Source organism: Mobula hypostoma, chromosome 13 (assembly GCF_963921235.1).
Source record: "Mobula hypostoma chromosome 13, sMobHyp1.1, whole genome shotgun sequence".
NCBI classification, from domain to species: domain Eukaryota; kingdom Metazoa; phylum Chordata; class Chondrichthyes; order Myliobatiformes; family Myliobatidae; genus Mobula; species Mobula hypostoma.
In genome coordinates this window covers 59,796,464-59,824,356 of record NC_086109.1, presented here as the reverse complement: position 1 = coordinate 59,824,356, position 27,893 = coordinate 59,796,464, and the positions used below count along the sequence as shown (strand labels likewise).

The following is a 27,893-nucleotide window of genomic DNA, read 5'->3' as shown; positions in this document are numbered from 1 at the left end:
GGACTGGAAAGTAAGAGGGCAGAAGGATGTTTGCGAAGAAACAGCACTTCAGGATGTATATTGTATACATTCCTCTGACATTAAATGTACCTATTGAATAAAAGGGGAGGAGCACAAGCTAGGTGAATCCAGGTGACAGAGGAAGGTAGTTGAGTGGGTAGGGGGTAAAAAGGGAATGATGTGAGAAGCTAGGAAATGTAAGAAGCGATAGACCATGGAATAAAGGGAAGGTGTAAGGAATGAGTATTTTGTCTGTGGTGTTCCAGATTTCTAGCATCTACAGCCTCTTTTGTGTCACTGTTACAAATGTAATGTTTAGTACTGCGGTGAACATTTGCTCTGACAACAGAACTCCATTTATATACTAGTTATCACATAGATTCCTGCTTTTCCATCTCGGACACTGAAATTTTAATACACTCCTTCGCCACCCTACCATTATTTCAATCACTTAGTTCATAATAAAGACAGTCCAAAATGGTGAATAACACTTAACAAGTTGGAAAAAAAAGTTCTTGGTTGAGGAAGTGGAACGGTGGGTTAATAAGTTTGCAGGTGACACAAAGGTTGGTGGTGGTGTGGATAGTTTAGAAGGTTGTTGAGGTCATTGATAATATGCTTAGTTGGGTGAGAAGTAGCAGATAGAGTTTAGCCTGGAAAAGTGTGAAGTGATTTATTTTGGAAGGTCAAACTTGAAGGCAGAATACAGGGTTAATGGCAGGATTCCTAACAGTGTGGAGGAACAGAGGGATCTTGGGGTCCATGTCCATTGATCACTCACCTCGCAGGTTGATTGGGTTGTTAAATCATATGATGTATTGACCTTCATTAGTCAGGGGATTGAGTTTAAGAGGCACAAGGATATTGCTTATGAAGCCCTGGTTATACCATGCTTGGAATATTATGCTTAGTCCTGCTCATTATAGGAAGAATATGGTAGCTTTAGGGAGGGTGCAGAGGAAACTTGCCAGGATGGTACTTTGATTGGAGAAGTACCATGTGACTTGATAGAGGTGTAAAAGATATGAGGCATAAATCAAGTGGACAGCTAGAGACTTTTTCCCAGGGCAGAAATGACTGATATGAGGAGGGTATACTTTAAGGTGATTGGAGGAAAGTATTGGGGAGATGTCAAAGGTATGTTCTTCACAGAGAATGGTCAGTGTGAAACAGTCACCTTAAAATTGTTCTGGTTATTTCCATTATTATAGTAATCAGTGTTTGCGGATATCAATGTCAACAAGGTTCCTCGCTCTATATACAGAACCTTTGGTTCTGTCTGGAGGTTCTTTTGTTGGAAACTAGAGTATCTTCAAATTCGGCTGGAAAAATTAATCTCCATTCTCTGCTATGTGATGGCACAGTAGCTATCCTTATAACTAACTGGTCAACTGCTGACTTAATCGCTGTGCAGATGGGCGACAGGCAAATCTGTCATGATTCCAGCCCTTAATCTTCCTTGCCACAATATCTACACCCCACCTCCCAACAAGCTGCCTACTTGAATGAAGCTCAACTATAGGGCAAATGGAAGTTGCTTATTCTAAAATGCTTATCGTTTGTCCTGTAGGGGATAGTTTTTTCATTGATTCTATTATGTTTCTTGTGTATATTGTGAATACCCACAAGAAAATGAATCTCGGGGTTGTATGTGGTTTCATATATGTACTTTGATAAATTACTTTGAACCTTGTACATCTCCACTTCAGAACCAAGATCACTCCAGCTCTGGTCACTCAGCTGTAATTTGCTGCTGGTGCAGAGCTCCAATCATTGTCATCTGTAAGGGGGTTTGTCGTTAGAGTCAGCATCCACATACAAAGGTTCTCTATTGACAAGCCCCTGCTGGACAGCACCAACATCCACAGTAATCTGACAATGAATACCCTGTAGAACATTTTTCCCCCATTATCTTGGGAGCCATCTCTGAACAAAAGCAGATATTAGTGATGAAATTCCCCACTGACTTCAGTGTGCCAGCTCAGCCTTTAGCGATCTGAGAAAGAGTTTGAAGATCAAAACTTCAGTTCTAGCACAAAACTGATGGTCCAGGTAATAGTACCACAGACCTCTTGAAATTTGGAGGCATTTTGGAGCACTGGAAACAGTCTTTAGAAAATCATTCAAACCAGCTTGCTGGATGTAACCGGTGTCAGCATCTTTCCAGGCCAATGTCCCCAGCATTGCAACCCTAACTGCTGTCAGCTGGCAAACTACTTGTATCTAGGCCTCGCACTCAACTTCTGAAATGGAGACTCTTGTTGTGACAGGAGGAAGAGAGGATTACCAGGTGGACAAAGGTTATTAACAAAGCTTGCTTGAGGTAGTGTAACATGCTCACTGACATGTATGCAACCCTGACCTAAGTCCTCTCGAAATGGAGAAGGAGCCTTCCAAATGACATTGAGAACTTTCGAGTCCCTACAACATCATCTGGAATCTCATCACAAACAACAGAGGAAACGCTTTGCCTCCCAAAATGCTAGTTCACAATAGTGATTCCTGCTAATCCCACATTGGCCTCTGTAACCACCTTGGAACCCACAGAATTGAACTGAAACCCACACAAGATACTGGAGGAAATCAGCAGGTCAGGCAGCATCCATAGAAATAAGTACACTTGATATTTCGGGCCATGACCCTTTATCAGGGCAGGGGTCTTGGGTTGCAATGTCAACTGCTTATTAATTTCAATAGGAGCTGCCTGACTTGTTGAATTCAAAACAGCCTTTTGTGTGCGTTTCTCTGGATATCCGGCAACTGTAGAATCTCTCATGTTTATGAATGAAAGAGTCATCTTCAGCCCTGAGGAGCTGCCAAAGAGGACAGGATTTCCAGAATTCATAATTATGGTCGATGGAGACATCTTTTCTTGGAAACCATTAGTGATGTGATAATGAGAATTTGCCACTTTGTAGTAATTTCTTGTACATTATGTCAAATTATTAGCTGCATAAAATTAAAAAACACTTTTCAATAGCTTGGGCTACTGAATCCTCCTTCAATTAACTCCATAAGCAAACAAATCAACTTGTTGAAGGGACGAGGGGTAAAATAAACTCCTGGAGGAATTCAGCAGGTCAGGCAGCATCTGTAGAGGCAAGTGGGCAATCAATGTTTTGGCTCGAGACCCTTCATCTGGTTTAGATTAGAAGTCTTGTCCCAGAATAGTGACTGTCCTTTTCCTTCTATAGATGCTGCCTGATCTGCTGAGTTAGACCAACATTGCCTTTTTGTAGGATTTCATTGGACAACTTTGCTATCACAGGTGCTAATAGCTTCCTGCAGAAGGAGCAGCATGGTAGTGTAGAGGTTAGCACAATCGCTTTGCACCACGAGAGGTTGGAAGATTGGGGTTCAATACCCAGTGCTCTATAAGGAGTTTGTACATTTTCCCTGTCCATTGTATGGGTTTCCTCCTACATTCCAAAAAAGTTCGAGCTAGGATTATAAGTTGTGAGCATGCTATGTTGGCACTGGAAACATAGTGACATTTGCAGGCTGCTCCCAGCACAATCTCTGACTGTGTTGGCTCTTGACGCAAAACAATGCATTTCATTGTATGTTTCGATGTACATTTGACAAATAGAGCTAATCTTTAAAGTCTTCTTTTCAGATCTTGTGGAATACTTGGGATAACCCAAAACATGAGGGCACTTTCTAATTAGTTTGTAATTTTTTAATATTTTAATAAAACTTTTGAGTAAGAATATAGATGTGGTAAGAGGCAAAATACAGATGCATCAGAACTGGCTTGTTAAAACAGTGAGTTAGAGTAGAGTGATTTCGGTCTATGTCTCGTGTTGTGAATACTTACTCTCTTTGTATTTTTGTTTCCAGGATTTGATTGCAGATGTGGAAATCTGTTCTGTGGATTACATCGTTACTCTGATAAACACAGTTGTCCTTATGATTACAAAGCTGATGCTGCTGAAAAAATAAGGAAAGAAAATCCTGTTGTAGTTGGAGAGAAGATCCAGAAGATTTGAACTGCTACTTAGATTAAATTTCTTTTTCTTTTAAACCACGTGAACCTAATTAAACAGCGGAGAGGATAAGCTGAGCTTTGTAGTTCATTCTGGGAATTTGGAGCATTGTACTTGCATAGATCTTTAAATCATGCATGCACGGACAATAGAGTCTGAGAAATGACTGAAGAGTTCTTTCACTTTTCTTTGAATATTCTGTGGTTGGAAAATTACTGCATATTTAGAAGCATCCATTTTACAGCCATATTAATCTTAGTTAAGTGTTGATCTTATTTTTAAAGCAAAGTAGAAGTATTGGAGGGCTGTGCTTTTCCAATATTACATGCATGGTTCAGGTTTGCATTTCTTCTTTTGTGTATGTGGCCTTTCTCTGCAGCACGATTTTCTAACATAGCAGGGCACAAATGGGCCTACCAGTAACTGAATGTATGCTAATCTCTGCTTTCTTCTGTTTATGAGAAGGCCCTCATGCGTTGGCATCCTAGCTTGTTTGCTGCTCCATTTCATTATTTATGTACTTCAAGCAAATGTATGTGGTTTGATTTTACAGTATGTATCCTGATTGGAAAGACTTCATACACACTTCAGTGCTGACTACAAGTATAATCAGAAAAACGCCAGTGATGCTTAACTCTGAGCATACATGAAACAAGGATGGTAATTGTGCTGTATTTATGTTAGTTTATTCACTGTCTTAACTTTGATTAAATAAAATTATAAAGGAAAACCACTGAGTTGTTTATTTTAATCTGCCATGGAAACTATGTGCCTTAAATATGAGATTTTGGTTAAATTATTTTCTGATTACATACACCCCTCCCTACCTTCTAGATTTAGCAGTGTATTTTTGATTATTTCTGCATGTTTGCTTACTTGAGTAGAAGGCGGGCTAAAATCAGGAGGGCTAAAAGAAGGCATGAGGTTGCCTTGGCAGTCAAAGTGAAGGAGAATCCAAAGAGCTTTTACAAGTATATTAAGAGCAAAAGGATTGTAAGGGATAAAATTGGTCCTCTTGAAGATCAGAGTGGTCGGCTTTGTGCGGAACCAAAGGAAATGGGGGAGATCTTAAATAGGTTTTTTGCGTCTGTATTTACTAAGGAAGCTGGCATGAAATCTATGGAATTGAGGGAATCAAGTAGTGAGACCATGGAAACTGTACAGATTGAAAAGGAGGAGGTGCTTGCTGTCTTGAGGAAAATTAAAGTGGATAAATCCCCGGGACCTGACAGAGTGTTCCCTCGGACCTTGAAGGAGACTAGTGTTGAAATTGCGGGGGCCCTGACAGAAATATTTAAAATGTTGCTGTCTACGGGTGAAGTGCTGGAGGATTGGAGAGTGGCTCATGTTGTTCCGTTGTTTAAAAAAGGATCGAAAAGTAATCCGGGAAATTATAGGCCAGTGAGTTTAACGTCAGTAGTAGGTAAGTTATTGGAGGGAGTACTAAGAGACAGAATCTACAAGCATTTGGATAGACAGGGGCTTATTAGGGAGAGTCAACATGGCTTTGTGCGTGGTAGGTCATGTTTGACCAATCTGTTGGAGATTTTTGAGGAGGTTACCAGGAAAGTGGATGAAGGGAAGGCAGTGGATATTGTCCACATGGACTTCAGTAAGGCCTTTGACAAGGTCCCGCATGGGAGGTTAGTTAGGAAAATTCAGTCGCTAGGTATACATGGAGAGGTGGTAAATTGGATTAGACATTGGCTCGATGGAAGAAGCCAGAGAGTGGTGGTAGAGAATTGCTTCTCTGAGTGGAGGCTGTGACTAGTGGTGTGCCACAGGGATCAGTGCTGGGTCCATTGTTAATTGTCATAATCTATATCAATGATCTGGATGATAATGTGGTAAATTGGATCAGCAAGTTTGCTGATGATACAAAGATCGGAGGTGTAGTAGACAGTGAGGAAGGTTTTCAGAGCCTGTAGAGGGACTTGGACCAGCTGGAAAAATGGGCTGAAAAATGGCAGATGGAGTTTAATACTGACAAGTGTGAGGTATTGCACATTGGAAGGACAAACCAAGGTAGAACATACAGGGTTAATGGTAAGGCACTGAGGAGTGTAGTGGAACAGAGGGATCTGGGAATACAGATACAAAATTCCCTAAAAGTGTCGTCACAGGTAGATAGGGTCGTAAAGAGAGCTTTTGGTACATTGGCCTTTATTAATCAAAGTATTGAGTATAAGAGCTGGAATGTTAAGATGAGGTTGTATAAGGCATTGGTGAGGCCGAATCTGGAGTATTGTGTTCAGTTTTGGTCACCAAATTACAGGAAGGATATAAATAAGGTTGAAAGAGTGCAGAGAAGGTTTACAAGGAGATGTTGCCAGGACTTGAGAAACTCAGTTACAGAGAAAGGTTGAATAGGTTAGGACTTTATTCCCTGGAGCGTAGAAGAATGAGGGGAGATTTGATAGAGGTATATAAAATTATGATGGGTATAGATAGAGTGAATGCAAGCAGGCTTTTTCCACTGAGGCAAGGGGAGAAAAAAACTAGAGGACATGGGTTAAGGGTGAGGGGGGAAAAGTTTAAAGGGAACATTAGGGGGTGCTGCTTCACACAGAGAGTGGTGGGAGTATGGAATGAGCTGCCAGAGGAGGTGGTAAATGCGGGTTCTTTTTTAACATTTAAGAATAAATTGGACAGATACGTGGATGGGAGGTGTATGGAGGGATATGGTCTGTGTGCAGGTCAGTGGGACTAGGCAGAAAATGGTTCGGCACAGCCAAGAAGGGCCAAAGGGCCTGTTTCTGTGCTGTTGTTTCTATGGTTTCTAGAACAGGTCAGTTGTATACACAATAGGAAATATACACACAGATCTCAATTTTGTCACTTGCCTTCAAATCTGAACCAATGAATAACACTACTATCATTACTGTGAGATTCACGTGAAGAGTTATTTAAAGTATATTTTTAAATCATATGTTTCTTTAAAACAATATTTTTTGATTTCATAAAGTGCTTATTTTTTTTCTCTTGAGACTAACCTGTGCTACTGATTCTTCAACCAATCAGCGAAAAAAATCTGCAAAAGGTTTGGTGTCACCTTTATTGTTCCCTGAAATCTGAAATTGGGCAAGAGACCCACTGGCTCTGTATTTATATACAGAGAAATGAAAATTAATTATGAACTATATGCGTTGTGTTGTAAGAAAGAAGTGAATGTGTAATTTTTTCCTTGGGTAGTTTTGATGAGTTATGGAAGTGATTCAATTGTTACATAGCACAAATGCAATCTAAAGACTTGATTTCAAAGTGAAGGTGACAATGTTCTTTTTTGGCTTGGCCCTGATCCGGTTAATGCTCATTCACATTTAAATTTAAGCATGGTTCAGAAGTCAGAATTGACTATTGGGTATTTAGGTCTTGCCTTTGTAAGCCTGGAATAACAACCATAGTCACCTGATCTTTCCCATATCCATGAGCACCTCCGGTTGGAGTTTGATGAGCAGGATTCTCAGCATTCTCTAGTCCTCTGACTAAGCTCCAGTTACTTGATTTAATGAATCTGTGCCACCTCCAAACAAAACAAAACCTTTCTAACCAGTAGTGTAGGTATATTAGCATAGTAACTTTTGTAGGGGTGAAGTATTCTGTTTAGCCAAACTGTTTAACTAAGCTAACATATTATTGTTCACAGGTTATCAGGTCTAATTTAATCTCTTGACTATAGCCTTTTGTTCCCTGTACTTGGTTATAAACTTAGCTCAGATCCCTAGAAGGCCATAAAGTAGTGGAGCAGAATTAGGCCATTCAGCCCATCAAGTCCTCTCTGTCATTCTATCATGGCAGATTTATCTTCCCTCTCAACTCCATTCTTCTGCCTTCTCCCCGTAATCTTTGATGTAGTTACTAATCAAGAACCTATCAAGCTCCATTTTAAATATCCCTAATAATTTGGCCTCCACAGCTATTATTGGTAATGAATTCCACGGATTCACCTCCTGACTAAAGAGATTCCTCCTCATCTCCACTAAACGAACATCCTTCTATTCTGAAGCTGTGCCCTTTGATGCTAGACTCCCCCTCTACTGGAAATATCCTCTCCACATCTACTCCATGTAGACCTTTATGTACATTTGTATTCATAAGCAGAGTAGCACTCCTACTTCGTAAAATTTACATCTGAATTTGAAGCACTGACGATGCAGAAGGTCAAGTCAGATTCAAGTTAATCTCGCTGTTATAATGTTGAATTCAGTGATACCAACTAAAAAAATATAACCACCTTAAATAATAATTCAACGCACATTTGTTTTAATGTATTTTCTGCAGTGTCATTGATATATCTGTGAATAAGAATAATTATATTTCTTTGAAATTCCCATTTTGAGTTTATTATTAGGTTTTAACAGAAGTAACTATTTGCTGAAACTATTTGTCATAATGTATTTAATTTTGTCTGGAATCTGAATATGAAAGAACTTCGCAACATTTCACTTCCCAGTATTGTAACTCTGATATGATTTTTTTTTAATGACTATACTTATAGATAGCCAGAATTATTGTAAATTGAAGATAGCCAGGGTTATTGTATTTTTTTTAAATTACTAGTAAGATCACAGTCTTGTATTTCAGACTGGAGACCAGAACATTGCCATTTACAGCTAGACTTCAGGAACAATCCAAATTGGTGGCTGCCATAAAGGAGCGTGGTCATTTGCCAATAAGTTAACAGCTGACTAGTTTCCTTCTTATGATCCACCAGCAGAATTCTGAATAGACAATGAACTGACCAGTGAAGACTACCTCACTATTTTGCTCTCTTCTTGCACTTTTAAAATTTAATTTTATAATATATAAAATGTATGTGTATGTATATATAGGCGTGTGTGTGTTTTTTTTTACTTGCACTGTACTGCTGGTGCAAAACACTATAAACCATATTCTGATTTGGTAAATTCACATACTCATCATTTGATGTATGCAACAAATATTGTACTTGTTCCTTGTTTTGCTTGTTTTATGTAAATAAATTTGTTTCTTGGCTTTAGGCCTATTAGTGGCCTAACATTATGAATCTATTGTCCATCAAAACACAGTAACACTCATTCCTTAGTGTCCTCACTAGGGAGTAACTGCTAATGCCATATAACAAAAACAGGAAATATTCAGCAGGTGAGGCTGCATCTGTGCAAAGAGGAACAATCAATGTTTCTCTTCCCACATTGACTGTTCTAATGCGGGAAGAGGAACACATCATTAGAACTCAGAAGGAAAGAAAAGCATGTAAGAAGCTGGAAGAGGAGAATGGAGAATGTCTCTGATAGAGATGAGCTGTAAACAAGGTTAACTGGTCATGAGTGAAAAGGAGCAGTTAGTGAGTGAGACTGCAGACAAGGAGTCTAGGAATGTGAGGTACAGAGCTGGAAGACCTGCCTAGCAGGCCAGCCTGAGTATATGCTCTGCTCTAGAAAGAACAGAAGAAAACAAAAATTGATCTGAGCTAATACTACTGTGCTAGAGGCAGAAGTCAAGATTGCTGGACAGCTCAATATTGAGTCCAGAAGGCTGCAATGTACTCAGGTGGAAGATGAATTGTTATTTCCCCAAGCCTGGATTAGACCTTGTTGTACCCATACTGGAGGCCACAGACTGTGGTGTGAGAGAAGGAAAGAGATGAAGAACTGGCAAAATGTTTGGTACTCAAGAACAACATTGAGCTTCCTCTTGCCCGTGTCAGTTGTCTGGCTGGGCACGAGTTCCTGCTCTGCATTTCATACTCATACATTCTTTTGTCTGTGTTCTCGCTGACTAGATAACCTTGTTTACAGCTTATCCCCACATCAACTCAGAATTTTATCCTATCAGATACCTATCTATGCCCCCACCTTACTGCAGTTTAACAAGTTTCTTTTTGGCTCTGACAGTGCCTTTGACCGAAACCTGTTGTTTCTGTTCCCACAGATACAGCCTGCCCTAAGCACTTCCAGGATTTCCTGGTTTTATTTTAGATTTGTATTTTTTTTTGTTTCATTGCCCATTCAAAATGTGTTTGCCATAGACTGTCCACATTTTTCTCATAGGGCATCTGTAAATGTTGCCTTTATGCCTGAGTATTAGAAAGAAGTTAAAACTACCCAAACTCTGTGACTAACTCAAATAAAATTTTCACCAGCAACTTTGATGTGTGTTGCTAAAATTTTTGGTATGTAAATTGCTTAATACTGGATGCATGATACTGGTTGTATGCACTTTGCCTGTGTGAAAGAGCTCATGAGTGATCCATGCTTTATGTCCTTTCCTGGAACTCAAGCATACTAAATGCCCCTAACATACGTAGAACAAATAGGGCCTATCACAAAGTTAGGTCAATCAACCTAATAAATTTACCCCATTTTATATCCATGAAATTGGCAATCTCATCCAATCTGTCATTCATTCAGTGTTAAATGCTATGTTTTCCAGTTAATTGGGCCATTGGTTAATTAGGGCAGCTGCTTATTTGGGACAATTCTTAAAGAACAACTAATTGATAAAATAAGTGGGATTCCCTTTGTTTATTTGAGACACTATGCCGCTTAATTTGGCCAGGAGACTGTAGTGTCAATTCCGTGTGCTTGTGTTAAAAAGAACAGTGATTTTTGTCACTGATAGTTGGCAAGAAATAAGCAGTAAGACAATTCCAAACTGTCTTTCTCACAACACACATAAAAGCTGCTGGTGAATGCAGCAGGCCAGGCAGCATCTCTAGGAAGAGGTACAGTCGATGTTTTGGGCCGAGACCCTTCGTCAGGACTAACAGAAGGAAGAGTTAGTAAGAGATTTGAAAGTGGGAGGGGGAGATCCGAAATGATAGGAGAAGACAGGAGGGGGAAGGATGGAGACAAGAGCTGGACAGTTGATTGGCAAAAGGGATATGAGAGGATCATGGGTCAGGAGGCCTAGGGAGAAAGAAAAGGGGGAGGGGGGAAAAAGCCCAGAGGATGGGAAAGGGATACAGTGAGAGGGACAGAGGGAGAAAAAGAATGTGTGTATATAAATAAATAACGGATGGGGTACAAGGGGGAGGTGGGGCATTAGCGGAAGTTAGAGGTCAATGTTCATGCCATCAGGTTAGACTACCCAGACGGAATATAAGGTGTTGTTCCTCCAACCTGAGTGTGGCTTCATCTTTACAGTAGAGGAAGCCATGGATAGACATATCAGAATGGGAATGGGACATGGTATTAAAATGTGTGGCCACTGCCACCTCATACCCCTTTCATTATCTATTTATATACACACATTCTTTTACTCTCTCTCCTTTTTCTCCCTCTGTCCCTCTCACTGTATCCCTTGCCCATCCTCTGGGCTTTTTCCCCCCTCCCCCTTTTCTTTCTCTCTCGGCCTCCTGTCCCATGATCCTCTCATATCCCTTTTGCCAATCACCTGTCCAGCTCTTGGCTCCATCCCTCCCCCTCCTGTCTTCTCTATTCATTTCGGTCCTCCCCCTCCCCCTCCCACTTTCAAATCTCTTACTCACTCTTCCTTCAGTTAGTCCTGACGAAGGGTCTCGGCCCGAAACGTCGACTATACCTCTTCCTAGAGATGCTGCCTGGCCTGCTGTGTTCACCAGCAACTTTTATGTGTGTTGTTTGAAATTCCAGCATCTGCAGATTTCCTCATGTTTGTGTCTTTCTCACTGTGGTTTCGTGCATTTAGGCTTGACGATGCCAAAAAGGCCGGGAGTGAAAATGAAAATGAAACAATTTCACTACTTCAACAAGTTAGGAACTATGAAGAATTTGAGGGTTTCAACAATCATCTTGAATGTTACAAAGAAATTGACAGTTTGGAGGGTACGATCGTCGAACACATTGTATGAAGGCAATCCATTATCTGCACAAGGTGTCTGCACTGACATGTTCACAGTCAATCAAAAGAACACAGCAGCATACACTGTGGGCGAATTCTTCTGTTGATAGTTATTAGGAACTACAGTTTTTCAGTACTTTAGAAGTATTGTTAGTGTTTGAACGTGTTCTGTATTTCACTTAAATACATATTGTTACTCAGTTAAACAGTAGTTTGTCTTTTATTCACATTTTTAACATGAAACTAAGGTTAACTGGGCAGCTGCTTAATTGGGCCAAAATGTATTGTTCCCCATGTATCCCAGTTATCTGGAATCCACTGTATTCATTAGAAAGATATAAAAACAAACAATTGTATCTATGCATGAAACAGTCTTGAAGAAAATCTGGTACTGTAAATTCACAATGCAGAGTTTTTCTATCCTCCTGTTAATATGCTTTAACCTGTGTAAATAGCTCCTTCATCTGCTGCTTTAAATAATATTTATTTACCAAGCTAAGAGTCCGTCTAAGTAGGCAGAAGAGATCTATTGGGTTTTGAAACATATTCTCGCACTGGAAGATTGTGTTAATTTAAAACTTATTTGTAACTGTAAATGACTGTAAGAAAAGGAAAAGACCTTGGTGCCTACCTTAGCAAGGCAGGTAGCAAAATCCATGATCTGTTGCTCAATAAATACATATGCCCCCTCCAGGAGCTTGAGAGTACTGCGAGTCTGTAAAAAGGAATGCTTTCAGCTATCAAAATTAACCAACATATATGTTTTTCTAATCATATATTTAACCTCCCTCAAGAGACTTGTCTGATCTCCTCATTAAACCAAGCCTTTAGTTAATTTGTAAAACCTATCTCTTACCTTTTATATTCCAGTTACCCATGGCTTCTGATTCCTTGTGATAGAGCGTCTACTCTGCAAAGACAATATCCAAGTAGAACTCTCTTTTTGCATGTATACTATGTGATCCTGTAAACTGAGGAATTCTGCTCTTTTGCAGTGAAACCCCTTAATTTCCTTGGCCGTGCAAGTCTAGAGAAGACACTCTCTGATCCTGCCAAACTCATGAGATTGAGATGGCTCTACCACCCCAAACCCCGGTTTGTGTGGATGCTGTGTAATTTGCTACCCTGTTACAACTCAGTGCCACAAAATAACGGACAGTACACTGCATAGGATTAAAGGAATTATATTTATGAATCTTAACTAAAGGGTAAGAAAAGAAAAACAAAAAGGGCCCATTTTAATTAAAACAGTCAAATGCACACAAGCTGGAGCTCATCTTGAACTTCTCTGTCGCTCACGCACTGGGCCCTTGGTCATACGCCACCTTCCGCAATCCATCTTGAAGAAATGGGTCTCCTGCTGGGTTGTATCCTACAACCGGTGCTCCCCAGTGTCTTCTTTCTTCACCTCCTGCTGAACCAAACAACAAACCCCGAGACCAAGGCCAAGTCCCTTACTATGAAAACCTCCCCATAATTCTACCATTCTAATTGGATGGTACACATTCCTCATCATCCCTTATCTTCAACAATAACCCAGACAGGCTGAAAACAGAACTCTTATTGCTAAATGAAATACATACTGAATAACAGTAAAAATATGAACCAGGGCATTACAGCAGTTTAATTGTAGTGGAGCAAAATGATTGTGTCAACCCATGCCAGAAACTCATCTTCCATAAGGTACAATTTAGTTGAACCTGAGTGTTGGTCCCATTAGAAATTATATTTGCCATCACTTTGACATTACTGATTTACACTGGCAGATATGGCCAAATCAGTACATTTTAAATTATTTTATTCATCTTCAAGTTCATCTCCAAAACTTCACCACGATGCACATCTACAGCAGCCTTGATCTAGGCAATAAGCCAATGCATTACTAAAGGAATGCTTTCATGTTGCTCATTCTGTCTTCTGGCAATGCCCTGATATCTTTCCTTTACTAACAATAGATTCCAACATTTTCCAAACTACTGGCGTCAGCCTAATAAGTCTGTGTTCCTCATTTTCTTCTCCCTTCTCTCAAGCCATCTTCAAATCAGTAAGAACTGTTGTAAGATTTATGGAATGTTAGAGGATGATAACCAATTACTTCACCCCTCCCCCTGCTTTTATCCATCACCTTGCGTTTCTTCCTCCCCGCCTCCACCTTCTAACTCTGACTCTTCATCTTTTTTCTCTAGTCCTGATGAAGGGTCTCGGCCCGAAACGTCAACTGTACTCTTTTCCATAGATCCTGCCTGGCCTGCTGAGTTCCTCCAGCATTTTGAGTGTGCTGCTTGGATTTCCAGCATCTGCAGATTTTCTCTGGTTTGTGATTGAACTATTTGTTGCTTAGCCATCATCTGACTCCCAAATACAACTTCTCCTACCTCAGTTTGTAAGGAGTTTATTAACCCTTTATACCTTTTGTTGATGGATACTTTACATTTGTTAATGTTTCTACATTTTTCATTAATTCTCACTTACTGAAGCAATTTTCTCTTGTATTTCCTGCACTGATTCTCTTGGGCTTGAAGTGATTGACCTCCAACAATCAAAGGCATCCTCTACTAATCCATGTGTGAGTCCATCAACTGAGGGGATTTTTCTCTGGTTACTAATGGTGTCAGTTTCACCAGGACTTGATGCAACACTTCCTCCCCATGTGAGAAAGAAATAAACAACTAAATAAGAGGTAAAGAAAGGACCCTGGGAATTGAAGAAATTGTATTCACCGAGGTTGTCACCTGAAATTTTAAAGATTTCTCCTCCTGCTCAATCTGTCGTGTGTCTCCAGCACTTCCTGTTAAGTAATGCATTAACGTCAGGTTTTCACAAACTGTTCAATGAATACTTTGTGTAATTAGATATTCAGCCTAACTGTGACCATAAATCTCAAAAACATCAGTGGATATAACTGATGTGCTAATCTGTTAGTTTATTTTGATTAATGGAAGAGGACATTCAATTGAGAAAGTGGTCAAGAACCCATTGTATTGATCATGCAAAAGATTTTATCGGCTAAAGTACTTGAAAAGCAAACTGCTGGAAATCTGAAACATAGAAACATAGAAACATAGAAAATAGGTGCAGGAATAGGCCATTCGGCCCTTCGAGCCTGCACCACCATTTATTATGATCATGGCTGATCATCCAACTCAGAACCCCACCCCAGCCTTCCCTCCATACCCCCTGACCCCCATAGCCACAAGGGCCATATCTAAGTCCCTCTTAAATATAGCCAATGAACTGGCCTCAACTGTTTCCCGTGGCAGAGAATTCCACAGATTCACCACTCTCTGTGTGAAGAAGTTTTTCCTAATCTCGGTCCCAAAACGCTTCCCCTCTATCCTCAGACTGTGGCCCCTCGTTCTGGACTTCCCCAACATCGGGAACAATCTTCCTGCATCTAGCCTGTCCAATCCCTTTAGGATTTTATACGTTTCAATCAGAAGCAAAAAGTGCTAGAAGTACTCATGTAACACACACACAAAATGCTGGAGGAACTCAGCAGGCCAGGCAGCATCTATGGAAAAAAGTACAGTTGACGTTTCGGGCCGAGACCCTTCGGGAGCAGCTTGGGCAGCACCTCAAATGTTAACTCAGCTTCTCTCTCCATAGATATTGTCGAACTTGTTGAATATTTCAGAATCAGTATCAGGTTTATTATTACTGGCCTATATAACACGAAATCTGTTGTCTTCATAGTCATAGTCATAGTCATACTTTATTCATCCTGGGGGAAATTGGTTTTCATTACAGTTGCTCCATAAATAATAAATAGAAATAGAACCATAAATAGTTAAATAGTAATATGTAAATTATGCTAGTAAATTATGAAATAAATCCAGGACCAGCCTATTGGCTCAGGGTGTCTGACCCTCCAAGGGAGGAGTTGTAAAGTTTGATGGCCACAGGCAGGAATGACTTCCTATGACGCTCAGTGCTGCATCTCGGAGGAATGAGTCTCTGGCTGAATGTACTCCTGTGCCCAACCAGTACATTATGTAGTGGATGGGAGACATTGACCAAGATGGCATGCAACTTAGACAGCATCCTCTTTTCAAACTCCACCGCCAGAGAGTCCAGTTCCATTCCCACACCATCACTGGCCTTACAAATGAGTTTGTTGATTCTGTTGGTGTCTGTTACCCTCAGCCTGCTGCCCCAGCACACAACAGCAGACATGATCGCACTGGCCACCACAGACTCGTAGAACATCATTGGCATCGTCTGACAGATGTTAAAGGACCTCAATCTCCTCAGGAAATAGAGACGGCTCTGACCCTTCTTGTAAACAGCCTCAGTGTTCTTTGACCAGTCCAGTTTATTGTCAATTTGTATCCCCAGGTACTTATAATCCTCCACCATGTCCACACTGACCCCCTGGATGGAAACAGGGGTCACCGGTACCTTAGCTCTCCTCAGGTCTACCACCAGCTCCTTAGTCTTTTTCACATTAAGCTGCAGATAATTCTGCTCACACCATGTGACAAAGTTTCCTACCATAGCCCTGTACACAGCCTCATCTCCCTTGCTGATGCATCCAACTATGGCAGAGTCATCAGAAAACTTCTGAAGATGACAAGACTCTGTGCAGTAGTTGAAGTCCGAGGTGTAAATGGTGAAGAGAAAGGGAGACAAGACAGTCCCCTGTGGAGCCCCAGTGCTGCTGATCACTCTGTCGGACACACAGTGTTGCAAGCACACGTACTGTGGTCTGCCAGTCAGGTAATCAAGAATCCATGATACCAGGGAAGCATCCACCTGCATCGCTGTCAGCTTCTCCCCCAGCAGAGCAGGGCAGATGGTGTTGAACGCACTGGAGAAGTCAAAAAACATGATCCTCACAGTGCTCACTGGCTTGTCCAGGTGGGCGTAGACACAGTTCAGCAGGAAGACGATGGCATCCTCAACTCCTAATCGGGGCTCGTAGGCGAACTGGAGGGGATCTAAGTGTGGCCCGACCATAGGCCGGAGCAGCTCCAGAACAAGTCTCTCCAGGGTCTTCATGATGTGGGAGGTCAATGCCACCGGTCTGTAGTCATTGAGGCCGCTGGGGCGCGGCGTCTTCAGCACAGGGACGAGGCAGGACGTCTTCCACAGTACAGGAATCCTCCAGAGCCTCAGGCTCAGGTTGAAGTACATGGCGAAGTACTCCACATAGCTGAGGGGCACAGGCTTTGAGCACCCTGGTACTGAAACCATCCGGTCCTGCAGCCTTGCTTGGGTTGAGACGTTTCAGCTGTCTTCTCACCTGTTCAGCTGTGAAGCCCACCGTGGCGGTTTCGTGTGGGGAAGGGGTATAGTCATGAGAGCAGGGAGGGGGACTGTGAGGAGGGGTAGGAGGGGAGAGTGGAATATGCATTGGTTGGGGGCCGACAACAGATGCACTGCTTTTGCCAGCAGTGCAGTGCAAAGACATAAACTTACTATAAATTACAAAAAAAATGTAAATAGTTTAAAGAAAAAAATAACAAAGTAGTGTTCTAGGGTGGTGGGGAGGGTTGTGCCTGTAATGGAGGTTATTGAGTCTTCATCCCTCTGCAGCCTCTGTGATGCAGTGCATAGGAGCCCCCACACCAAGCTGTGATGTAACCAGTCACAATGCTCTCCACAGTAAGTCCAAGAGTCTCTGATGACATACTAAATTTCATTAAACTCCTAATGAAGTAAAGCTGCTTCCTCTGTGATGGCATCAATGTGTTGGCCTCAGATTAACTCATCGAGGTCTGTATAACAGTTTCTGTTTTCACTCAGAAGATGGTGATGGTATTAGATAGCGTCAGCATGATTTTGGAATGGAAAATCACATTCGGCAATTGTGGTAAGAGTTTTATGAGATTGTAACCATCAGAATAAATAAGGGTGAAGCATTTCATGTGGCATCTGGATTTTTAAAGACCTTCAATAATGTGGTACACAACAGGTTCAGAAACAAAATGAGTGACTGTGGGATTGGGATAGTACAGCAGAGTGGGTTGAGGATTAGTTAATGGATAGAAAATAGTGTAGGAAAAATGAATAGTTTTTGGGTTTCAGATATATCTAATGAGACGTCACATGGATGGATGCTGGGATCTCAGCCATCTGCGATCAAGAGCAATGGTTTAGGTGAGGTGACCAATTGCTAAGTACCTGAGTTTGTTCACGATGCACAGTTCCCTAATCAGTGGAAGTAGTGAGGAGGATGTATCCTGCTGTTGGGGTTCACTGGGGTGGGTGTGGAATGAATTTTCAACAACACTGCAAAGCCAAAGTCCCAGATTTCCACTTCAGCAAAAAAAAGGTAGCAAGGCGGAATTATTTATTAAATAGTGAGACTCTGAAATATGTTCAGAGAGACCTGAGTCTCGAATGCTAAGCCAAAGGCTCAAAAAGAAATCAGTAAGGTAAATAGTATGTTGTCCTTCACCCCTTACTGCAGCTATATAGGGATGTGGTGAGATCTTATCTGGAATATTACGTATGTACAGGTCTGGCCTCCCTATCTAAGGAAGAGTTTACTTGTAGTAGAGGGACTGAAATGAAGATTGCCCGGGTTGAAAATTGTCCAAGATGAAGTCCCACTTGATTACTAGAACTGGAGTGGTTGCTTTATTAAGGAGAAATGAAGAAGATTAGACCTATTTTCTCCTATAAGGGAATATACAAAAATTCCAGTGGCCTGACAGGGTAAATAAACAAATGATATTCCACCTGGCTGCAATGCCTTAGTCCAAGGGTCATTGTAAATTGGTTCACTGTTGTCGTATGTACCAACGTACAGTGAAAAGTTTGTATTACATACTGTTCATGCAAATCAATTAATTACAACTGTGAATTCAGGTAATACATGGTAAAACAATTACAGAGTACAGAATAAAGTATTACAGGTAGAGAGAAGTGCAGGTAAATAAGGTGCAAGATCATAATGAGTTAGACAGTGAGGTCAAACGTCCATCTTATCATACTAGAGAACCATTCAATAGTCTTATACCAGAGGGATAGAAGCTGCATTAAGCCGAGTTGTGCATGCTTTCAGGCTTTTGTTATCTTCTGCCAAATAGAAGCCGGGGGCTGGGGGGGTGGAGAGACAAAATGTCTCTCTTAAGTGAATGGCCATCACTCTCGATGGCGTCAAGGAGAAATGTCTTCACCTGGAGGATGGTGAATTTTGAATATTCTCTAATCAAGAAGGCCGTGATAACAGTCTCAGTGAATGTTCAAAGCAGGCATCAATAGATGTTTAGGAAATGTGAAATTAGAGCAGGAAAGTGGAATCTAAGTGAACACTAATAAATGGCAGAACAGATATGAGTGTTAAATGGTCTATTCTTTAGTTTACTTTCTATGTTTTCAAAATGTTGGAAATACTCGGCCATTTGGAAAGAGAAACAGTATCAACTTTTCAGGTTAATGTCCTTTCATAAGAAATAGAAAACATTAGAGATATAACTAATTTTGCAGAAAGAATACAAGGATAGGTGGGTGATAGGACAAGAGTCGGGGATTAAATAATATCCTTAAATAAATGTTAGGTTTCCTGTGATCCCCTGTAGCCTTCTGGGAAAGAACTTTAAAGATTCACTAACCACTAGTTAGTGAATTTCTTTTCACCTCAGTCTTGAATGGCTAGCCACATATTTTGAGACTGTGACCCTGATTCTAGACACCCTGTCCAAGCAAATATTCATAATAAACAAAGGAAGGTCGCTTGGATTCATAACTCCTCAGATAATGGGGCTTGAAAGTTGTCCATGCCTTGCCCCACACATAGACTGGCAAGTAGCTGGTGATGACCACCTGCAACAAGACCCGCCTGACCATCTCCCCTTGACATTCAACACCATCAGCATCACTAATTTGCTCATCATCTACGTCTGAGGTCAGCAACATCCAGGAACTTACCATCATTCACTATGTGTAAAATGTGACTATGGAGGTGGGTAGGGGTGGGGTGTAGTCTGATGGTATGTGGAGGTCAAACCATGCTGATGGTATCCCATTCCCAGTGATGCATCTTGTCCCTCACTGAAGGTTCGCCATCATTTACCGTGCAGAGTTCAGGAATACTTTGAACACTTGTCACTTGTTGCAATTGGTGGAGCTCCCACAACATTTGAGGTGGGACAAATGGTCCACTGGATGAGCATTCAGTTCCTCCACCCAGGACCTACATGGATGCAGTGCATGTCACCTTGTGTTCGTCCATCGTCAACGTCGATGAGGACCTTGACACAATTATAATGGTGTCGAGACTAGCACATGATTTGGATTTAAGTGAGGGAGAGTTGCACAGCGTCAGCCTCACTCTCTCTTCCCAATTCCCATCTGGATCCAGCAGCAAGACAAGAGTCGAGATGGCTGAGATGGGACTAGACACAGTGGATGACCAGGATGTTTTCTGTGTCTTGTCGTGCTCTACATGTTCCATGACGCTTGCAGAGACCGCCTTCTTGACTGTTGGACCTTCCATTGGTCTCGTCCGCACAATGTACCAGAGTCTGTCTTCACATGCTGAGATAGACATTCCCTATCTCACCGAGGGTTTGAGACCCATCAGCTACCCTCACCTGGTTTAGCCGGCTTGTCGAAGCCGTTGCCCGGGATGTGGCCGCTGTCGCATGCAAACAGCTACGGGGAGCCACAGGTGAGAGCTGAGTGCCAGGTGGGGACCAAAGGTAGACTAACCTCCTTAAAAAGGACGCGACATGTTCCCCCAGCACAGGTGCTACCCCTCCCTGACGCCCCATATGCCTCGCGTGTCACCCACACTGCAGCAAAACACCATCAGTCACTTATCCAAACCCAGACAGAAGGACAAGGGAGCATACTTGATTATCACCACTTACATTTTCCCTCCAAGTCACTTTATCTGTGAGCAGTGCAATGGTGCAGCAGTAACTGCTGTGGCCTCTCCGCTCCTGTGGCCTGGGTTCAATCTGGACGCATGCTGCAAATGGGGATTTTGAACGTTCGCCATAACCAAGTGGGTTTTTCTGGGACTTTTTGCATCCTTCCACATCTCAATGATCTGCTGCTAGGTTAACTGGCTGCTGTAAATTGCCTCTAGTGCAGGTGGGCAGCAGAAGAACCAAGGTAGAGTTGATGGTCTCCTGGTGCGAAGAGGTTACTGGGAAGTAAGCGTGGGAACAGGATCCAGGGGTAGCTCCAGAAGCTGGTAAGGTCTGCAAGGGTTATTCACCAGGTACTGGAAATCCAGAGTGATATACACAAAGTGCTGGAGGAGCTCAGCAGGTCAGGCAGCATCCATGGAAAGGAATAAAGAGTCAATGCTATGAGCTGAGATTCTTCTTCAGAACTAGAAAGGACGAGGGAAGAAGCCAAAATAAGAAAGTAGGGGAGGGGAAGGAGTACACGCTATAGGGTGATAGGTGAAGCCAGGTGAGGGGTAAGGTAGGTAAATGGAGGAAGGAAGCTGAAGTAAGAAGCTGGAAGGTGACAAGTGCAAAAGTTAAAGAGTGGACCATTGGAGAAAGGAGGACAGGCACCAGAGGGAGGTGATAGGCAGGTGAGGAGAAGAGAAGAGGTAAGAAGGGAACACAGTAGGAGGAGGGGAGAGAAATTACTGAGGGAGGGGAATGCCGAGGGAGGGAACGTCGACTCAGACCATGAGAGGCCTGCATCAGGCATTTTCATGCCTTACAAGGCGCAGATTGGAAGTCTGTGTGGGGCGCCACTCCTCGCACAGACTAGAGCAATGTGTGGTTAAGTGCCTTGCTCAAGGACACAAACACGCAGCCACAGCTGAGGCTCGAACTAGCAACCTTGAGGTAACTAGATGAACGCCTTAACCACTTGGCCACATGCCCAACACACTACTGAAAGGTAGTAAAATTGATGTTCATGCCGTTGGGTTAAAGGCTACACAGATGGAACTTGTGAGTTGACTGATTATGGGAGCAGAGGAGGCCAAGGATTGACATATCAGAATGGGAATGAGCAGTGGAATTGAAATGGTTGGCCACTGGGAGATCTTGCTTGTTGCAGATGGAGGGAAGATGCTCGACAAAGGGGTTTCCCAATCTCCGCCAGGTCTCACCAATGTAGAGAAGGTTGCACTGGATACAGTAGATGACTGGCAAGTGAAGTTACCTCACCTGAATGGAGTCCTAGGGGCCCAGGATGGTGGTGAGGGAGGAGGTACTTATTCTGCTTGCAGGGGTGATGGCCAGGAGTGAGATCAGTGGGGTGGGATGAATGGACAAGGGAATCATGGAGAGAGCAATTACTGTGGAAAGCGAAGAGTGCAGGGTGGGGGAGGTAAGTTGTGATTAGTGGTAAGATCCCATCAAAGATGGCAAAAGTTACAGAGAGTGATGTGCTGGATGCGAAGGCTCTTGGGGTGGTAGGTGAGGATTGTAGCCTTCTTCTATGCCATGGCTAATATTTCTGTAATTTGCCAATCTCTGTTGATGAGTCTAAATCCTCCTCAATAATGGAAGGTGATTAAATGCTGATGTTGTCAGAAACTGCCAAACCTCAAGTGTAAATCAAAAGTCAGCTGGTCAACAAGCAGACAGGAGGGCAGATTGGCTGCACAACAGGGGACAACCAACAACCTTCAGCGGAGCAGATCTCCCATCTTCGATATGACTCCAGACCTATGTCATGTGGTTGGCCCTTATAAGCCCTTTCAGTTAGCCTCCCAGTTACAAAAGAACTGTTAAACTGAAGTCAAGAAGAATAAAAACCGGATGTACTACCCAGCATCAATCCAGGCACTGAATTCACACTTCACTGTCATCTTTGATGATATGCCATATTATAACAAGAGCAGAAACCTGATTGGACGAGGACTAACCAATCAGGAGGGACGGACTATAAGGGTTTGAACACCACCTAACATGACAATAGACAATAGACAATAGGTGCAGGAGTAGGCCATTCAGCCCTTTGGGCCAGCACTGCCATTCACTGTGATCATGGCTGATTGTCCACTATCAGTATCCAGTTCCTGCCTTATCCCCATAACCTTTGATTCCGCTATCTTTAAGAGCTCTATCCATCTCTTTCTTGAAAGCATCCAGAGACTTGGCCTCCACAGCCTTCTGGGGCAGAGCATTCCACATATCCACCACTCTCTGGGTAAAAAAAGTTTTTCCTCAACTCCGTTCTAAATGGCCTACCCTTTAATCTTAACTGTGGCCTCTGGTTCTGGACTCACCCATCAGCAGGAACATGCTTCCTGCCTCCAGCGTGTCCAATACCTTAATAATCTTATATGTTTCAATAAGATCCCCTCTCAGCCTTCTAAATTCCAGAGTATACAAGCCCAGTCGCTCCAATCTTTCAACATATGACAGACCCGCCATCCCGGGAATTAACCTCGTGAAACTACTCTACACTCCCTCAATAGCAAGAATGTCCTTCCTCAAATTTGGAGACCAAAACTGCACACAGTACTCCAGGTGTGGTCTCACCAGGGCCCTGTACAGCTGCAGAAGGACCTCTTTGCTCCTATACTCAATTCTCCTTGTTATGAAGGCCAGCATGCCATTAGCTTTCTTCACTGTCTGCTGTACTTGCATGCTTGCTTTCAGTGACTGATGTACAAGAACACCTAGATCTCGTTGTACTTCCCGTTTTCCTAACTTGACTCCATTTAGATAATAATCTGCCTTCCTGTTCTTACCACCAAAGTGCATAATCTCACATTTATCCACATTAAACTGCATCTGCCATGCATCTGCCCACTCACCCAGCCTGTCCAAGTCACCCTGCATTCTCATAACATCCTCCTCACATTTCACACTGCCACCCAGCTTTGTGTCATCGGCAAATTTGCTAATGTTACTTTTAATTCCCACATCTAAATCATTAATATATATTGTAAACAGCTGCGGTCCCAGCACTGAACCCTGCTGTACCCCACTGGTCACCGCCTGTCATTCCGAAAGGGACCCGTTAATCGCTACTCTTTGTTTTCTGTCAGCCAGCCAATTTTCAATCCATGTCAGTACTCTGCCCCCAATACCATGTGCCCTAATTTTGCCCACTAATCTCCTATGTGGGACCTTATCAAAGGCTTTCTGAAAGTCCAGGTACACTACATCCACTGGCTCTCCATTTTCATAGTTACATACTCAAAAAATTCCAGAAGATTAGTCAAGCACAATTTCCCCTTCGTAAATTCATGCTGACTCGGACCGATCCTGTTACAGCTGTCCAGATGTCCAGATGTGTCATAATTTCATCTTTTATAATTGACTCCAGTATCTTTCCCACCACCGACGTCAGGCTAACCGGTCTATAATTCCCTGTTTTCTCTCTTCCTCCCTTCTTGACGTGCTGAGGCATCACCCCTGATAAAGATGGCAGACTCTGTCATCGAAACATCGGTTATAATTGATACCTGTACCTGACTGGAAGTCTGAGAAGAGTTTATTCATGATAATGCATGTTATCAGGACTGTGATTTAGGGAGAGGCTGAGCTAGCTAGTGCTTTAATCCTTGGAGCAAAGGAGACCCAGGGGTGATTTTATAGAGGTATATAAAATGACGAAGGGAAAAGTTAGGGTGAATGTGCACAGACTTTCCCAGGGCTGGGGTACCAAGACCCAGAGGGCACAGGTTTTATGTAAGAGAAGAAAGGTTTGATAGGAAGCTGAGAGGCAACCTTTCTCCATAGAGGGTGGTCTGTAAATGGAATGAGCTATTTGAGGAAATGGTTCAAGCAGGTACATTAGCAACATATGAAAGGCATTTAGACAAATACATGGATAGGGAAGGTTTAGCATACAGACGTCAGGATAGTGTGTTGCCTCCCAGATGCTAGGGTCCAGGATGTCACTTAGCAGTTGCAGAATATTGTTGAAGGGGAGGATGAGCAGCTGGAGGTCGTGGTACATGTTGGTACCAATGAAATAAGCAGGAGAGGGGTAGAGGTCCTGTGCAGTTAGTTTAGGGAGTTAGGAAGGAGGTTGAAGAACAGGACCTCCAAGGTGGTAATCTCCAGATTACTCGCAGTGCCACAAGCTAAGGAAGGTCAGAACGGGAAGATGGCACAGATGAATGAGTGGCTGAGGAGATGCTGCAGGGGGCAGGCCTTCAAGTTCTTGGATCATTCTTTTTTTTTTTCTTTTTAATTTTGCCTTCCCCCTCTTGCCCCGACCCCCCCCACCCACCCCGCACAGGAATCATTCTAACCTTTTTCTGGGGAAGGGATGACCTGTACAAGTGGGACAGGTTACACCTGAACTGGAGGGGAACCAATATCCTGGGAGGGAGGTTTGCCAATGCTATTGGGGAGGGTTTAAACTAGATTAGCAGGGGGGTAGGAACTGAAGTGAAGAGGCAGAGGATGCAGCAGTTGATGCACAAGTAGAGACAGCTTGTAGGGAGGTTGCGAGGAAGGATAAGCAGATGATAGAGCAAAGAAGCACTCCGCCAGATGGTTTGTGATTTTAATGCAAGGAGTATCATAAACAAGACAGATGAACTTGGAGCGTGGATCAATACGGGGAACTATGACGTTGTGGCCATTACAGAGACTTGGATGTTTCAGGGGCAGGAATGGCTGCTGAGTGTGCTGGGCTTTAGATGCTTCAAAAAGGACTGGAAGGGAGGAAAAATAGGTGGGAGAGTGGCATTGCTAATCAGGACTAGTAGCTTGGCTGTAGAAAAGGAAGAAATCATGGAGGTATTACCACTGAGCCATTGTGGGGGGAATTCAAAAACAGGAAGGGGGCAATAATTCTACTGGGTATTTTTATAGACCCCCCAATAGTAACAGAGACATCAAGGAACAGATAGGGAGGCAAATTCTGGAATGAGGCAATAATAATAGGGTTGTTGTGATGGGTATTTTTAACTTTCCTAATATCGACTGGCATCTCCTTAGAGCAGGGGGTTTAGATGGGGTGGAGTTTGTTAGATGTGTTCAGGAAGGTTTCCTGATGCAACATGTAGACAAGCCAACTAGGGGAGAGGCTGCACTTGATCTGTTATTGGGAAATGAACCTGGTCAGGTGTCAGATCTCTCAGTGTGAGGTAGTGATCACAATTCTATCTCCTTTACCATAGTGCTGGAGAGGGATAGGACCACACAATTTAGGAAAACATTTTATTGAGGGATGGGGAAATATGATGCTATTAGGCAGGAATTTAGGAACATAAACTGGGAGCTGATGTTGTCAGAGAAATGCATGGCAGAAATGAGGCAAATATTCAGGGAACATTTGCATGGTGTTCTGCATAGGTATGTTCCACTGAGGCAGGAGAAGCATGGTAGGATAAAAGAACCATGGTGTACAAAGGATGTGGAAAATCTAGTTAAGAAGAAAAGCTTACAAAAGGTTTAAGAAACTAGGTACTATTAGAACTCCAGAAAATTATAAGGGTGCCAGGAAGGAGCTCAAGAATGAAGTTAGGAAAGCTAGAAGGAGCCATGAGAAGGCCTTGGCGAGTAGGATTAAGAAAAACCCCAGGGCATTCTACAAGTATGCGAAGAGCAAGAGGGTGAGCCGTGTGAGAATAGGACCAATCAGGTGCGATAGTGAAAACGTGCATGGAGTTGGAGGAGGTAGCGGAGGTACTTAATGAATACTTTGTTTCAGTATTCACCAGGGAAAAGGCCCTTGGCAATTGTGGGGATGACTTACAGTAGACTGAAACACTTGAGTGTATAGACATTAAGGAAAAGAATGTGCTGGAGCTTTTGAAAAGCATTAAGTTAGGTAAGTTAGGGTCTTGGTCTGAAATGTTGACTGTTCATTTCCACGGATGCTGCCTGACCTGCTGAGTTCCTCCAGCGTGTTGCTTTGACCCCAGCATCTGCAGAGCATTTTGTGATTAAGTTAGGTAAGTCGCCTGATCCAGACAAGATATACCCCAAGCTACTGTGGGAAGTGAGGGAGGAGATTGTTGAGCCTCTGGCGATGATCTTTGCATCATCAATAGGGACAGGAGAAGTATTGGAGGATTAACAGGTCGCAAATGTTGTTCCCTTGTTCAAGAAAGGGAGCAGAGCTAATCCAGGAAATTAGAGACCAGTGAGTCTTACTTCAGGTGTGGGCAAGTTGTTGGAGAAGATCCCGAGAGGCAGGATTTATGAGCATTTGGAGAGACATAATCTGATTAGAGACAGTCAGCACGGCTTTGTCAAGGGCAGGCCATGCTTTACAGGCCTGATTGAATTCTTTAAGGATGTAAAGAAACACATTGATGAAAGTAGAGCAGTGGATGTAGTGAATGTGGATTTCAGTAAGGCATTTGATAAAGTTCCCCATGCGAGGCTCATTCAGAAAGTAAGGAGGCGTGGGATCCAAGGAGACCTCACTTTCTAGATCCAGAATTAGCTTGCCCATAGAAGACAAAGAGTGGTTGTAGATGGTTTGTATTCTGAATGGAGGACTGTGACCAGTGGTGTTCCACAGGGATTTGTTCTGGGACCCCTCCTCTTTGTGATTTTTATAAAAGACCTGGATTAGGAAGTAGGGGTTAGTAAGTTTGCTGATGACACAAAAGTGTGGTTAGTCTGGAGGGTTGTCAGAAGTTAACAGTGGGATATTGATAGGATGTAGAATTGGGCTGAGAAGTGACATGTGGAGTTCAACCCAGATAAGCATGAAGTGGTTCATTTCAGTAGGTCAAATTTGGTAGTTAGACCCTTGCAAGTGTGGAGAATCAGTGAGATTTTGGGATCCGTGTCCATAGGACATTCAAAAGCTGCTGTATAGATTGATAGTACTGTTAAGAAGGTGCATAGTGTGATGGTTTTCATCAACCATGGGGTTGTGTTGAAGAGCCATGAGGTAATGTTAAAACTATATAAGGCCTTAGTTAGATCCCACTTGGAGTAGTGTGTTCAGTTCTGGTCACCTCACTACAGGAAGGATGTGGATACTATAGAGAGAGTGAAGAGGAGATCTACAAGGATGTTGCCTGGATTGGAGAATGTGCCTTATGAGAATAGGTTGAGTGAACTTGGCCATTTCCCATTGGAGCGATGGAAGCTGAAAGGTGACCTGATAGAGGTGTATAAGGTGATGAGATACATTAATTGTGTATGCTGAAATGGCTAACACGAGGGGGCGCAGTTTAAGGTACTTGGAAGTAGGTACAAGGGGGATGTCAGAGGTAGGCTTTTCACACAGAGAGTGGTAGGTGTGTGG

The 27,893-nt window shown here is 42.6% G+C and overlaps 1 protein-coding gene across 6 annotated transcripts in view; it reads left to right on the top strand.

The window, feature by feature from the left end:
* Positions 1–4,711, top strand: part of zfand6 (zinc finger, AN1-type domain 6) — a 67,802-nt gene extending 63,091 nt beyond the window's left edge. For all 6 annotated transcript variants that reach the window (XM_063065779.1, XM_063065773.1, XM_063065774.1 and 3 more), the window contains one exon: positions 3,841–4,711. In XM_063065779.1, the coding sequence (XP_062921849.1) occupies positions 3,841–3,989 (149 nt within the window). In that variant the 3' untranslated portion in view covers positions 3,990–4,711. The remainder of the gene's footprint in view (positions 1–3,840) is intronic.
* Positions 4,712–27,893: the final 23,182 nt, after the last annotated feature.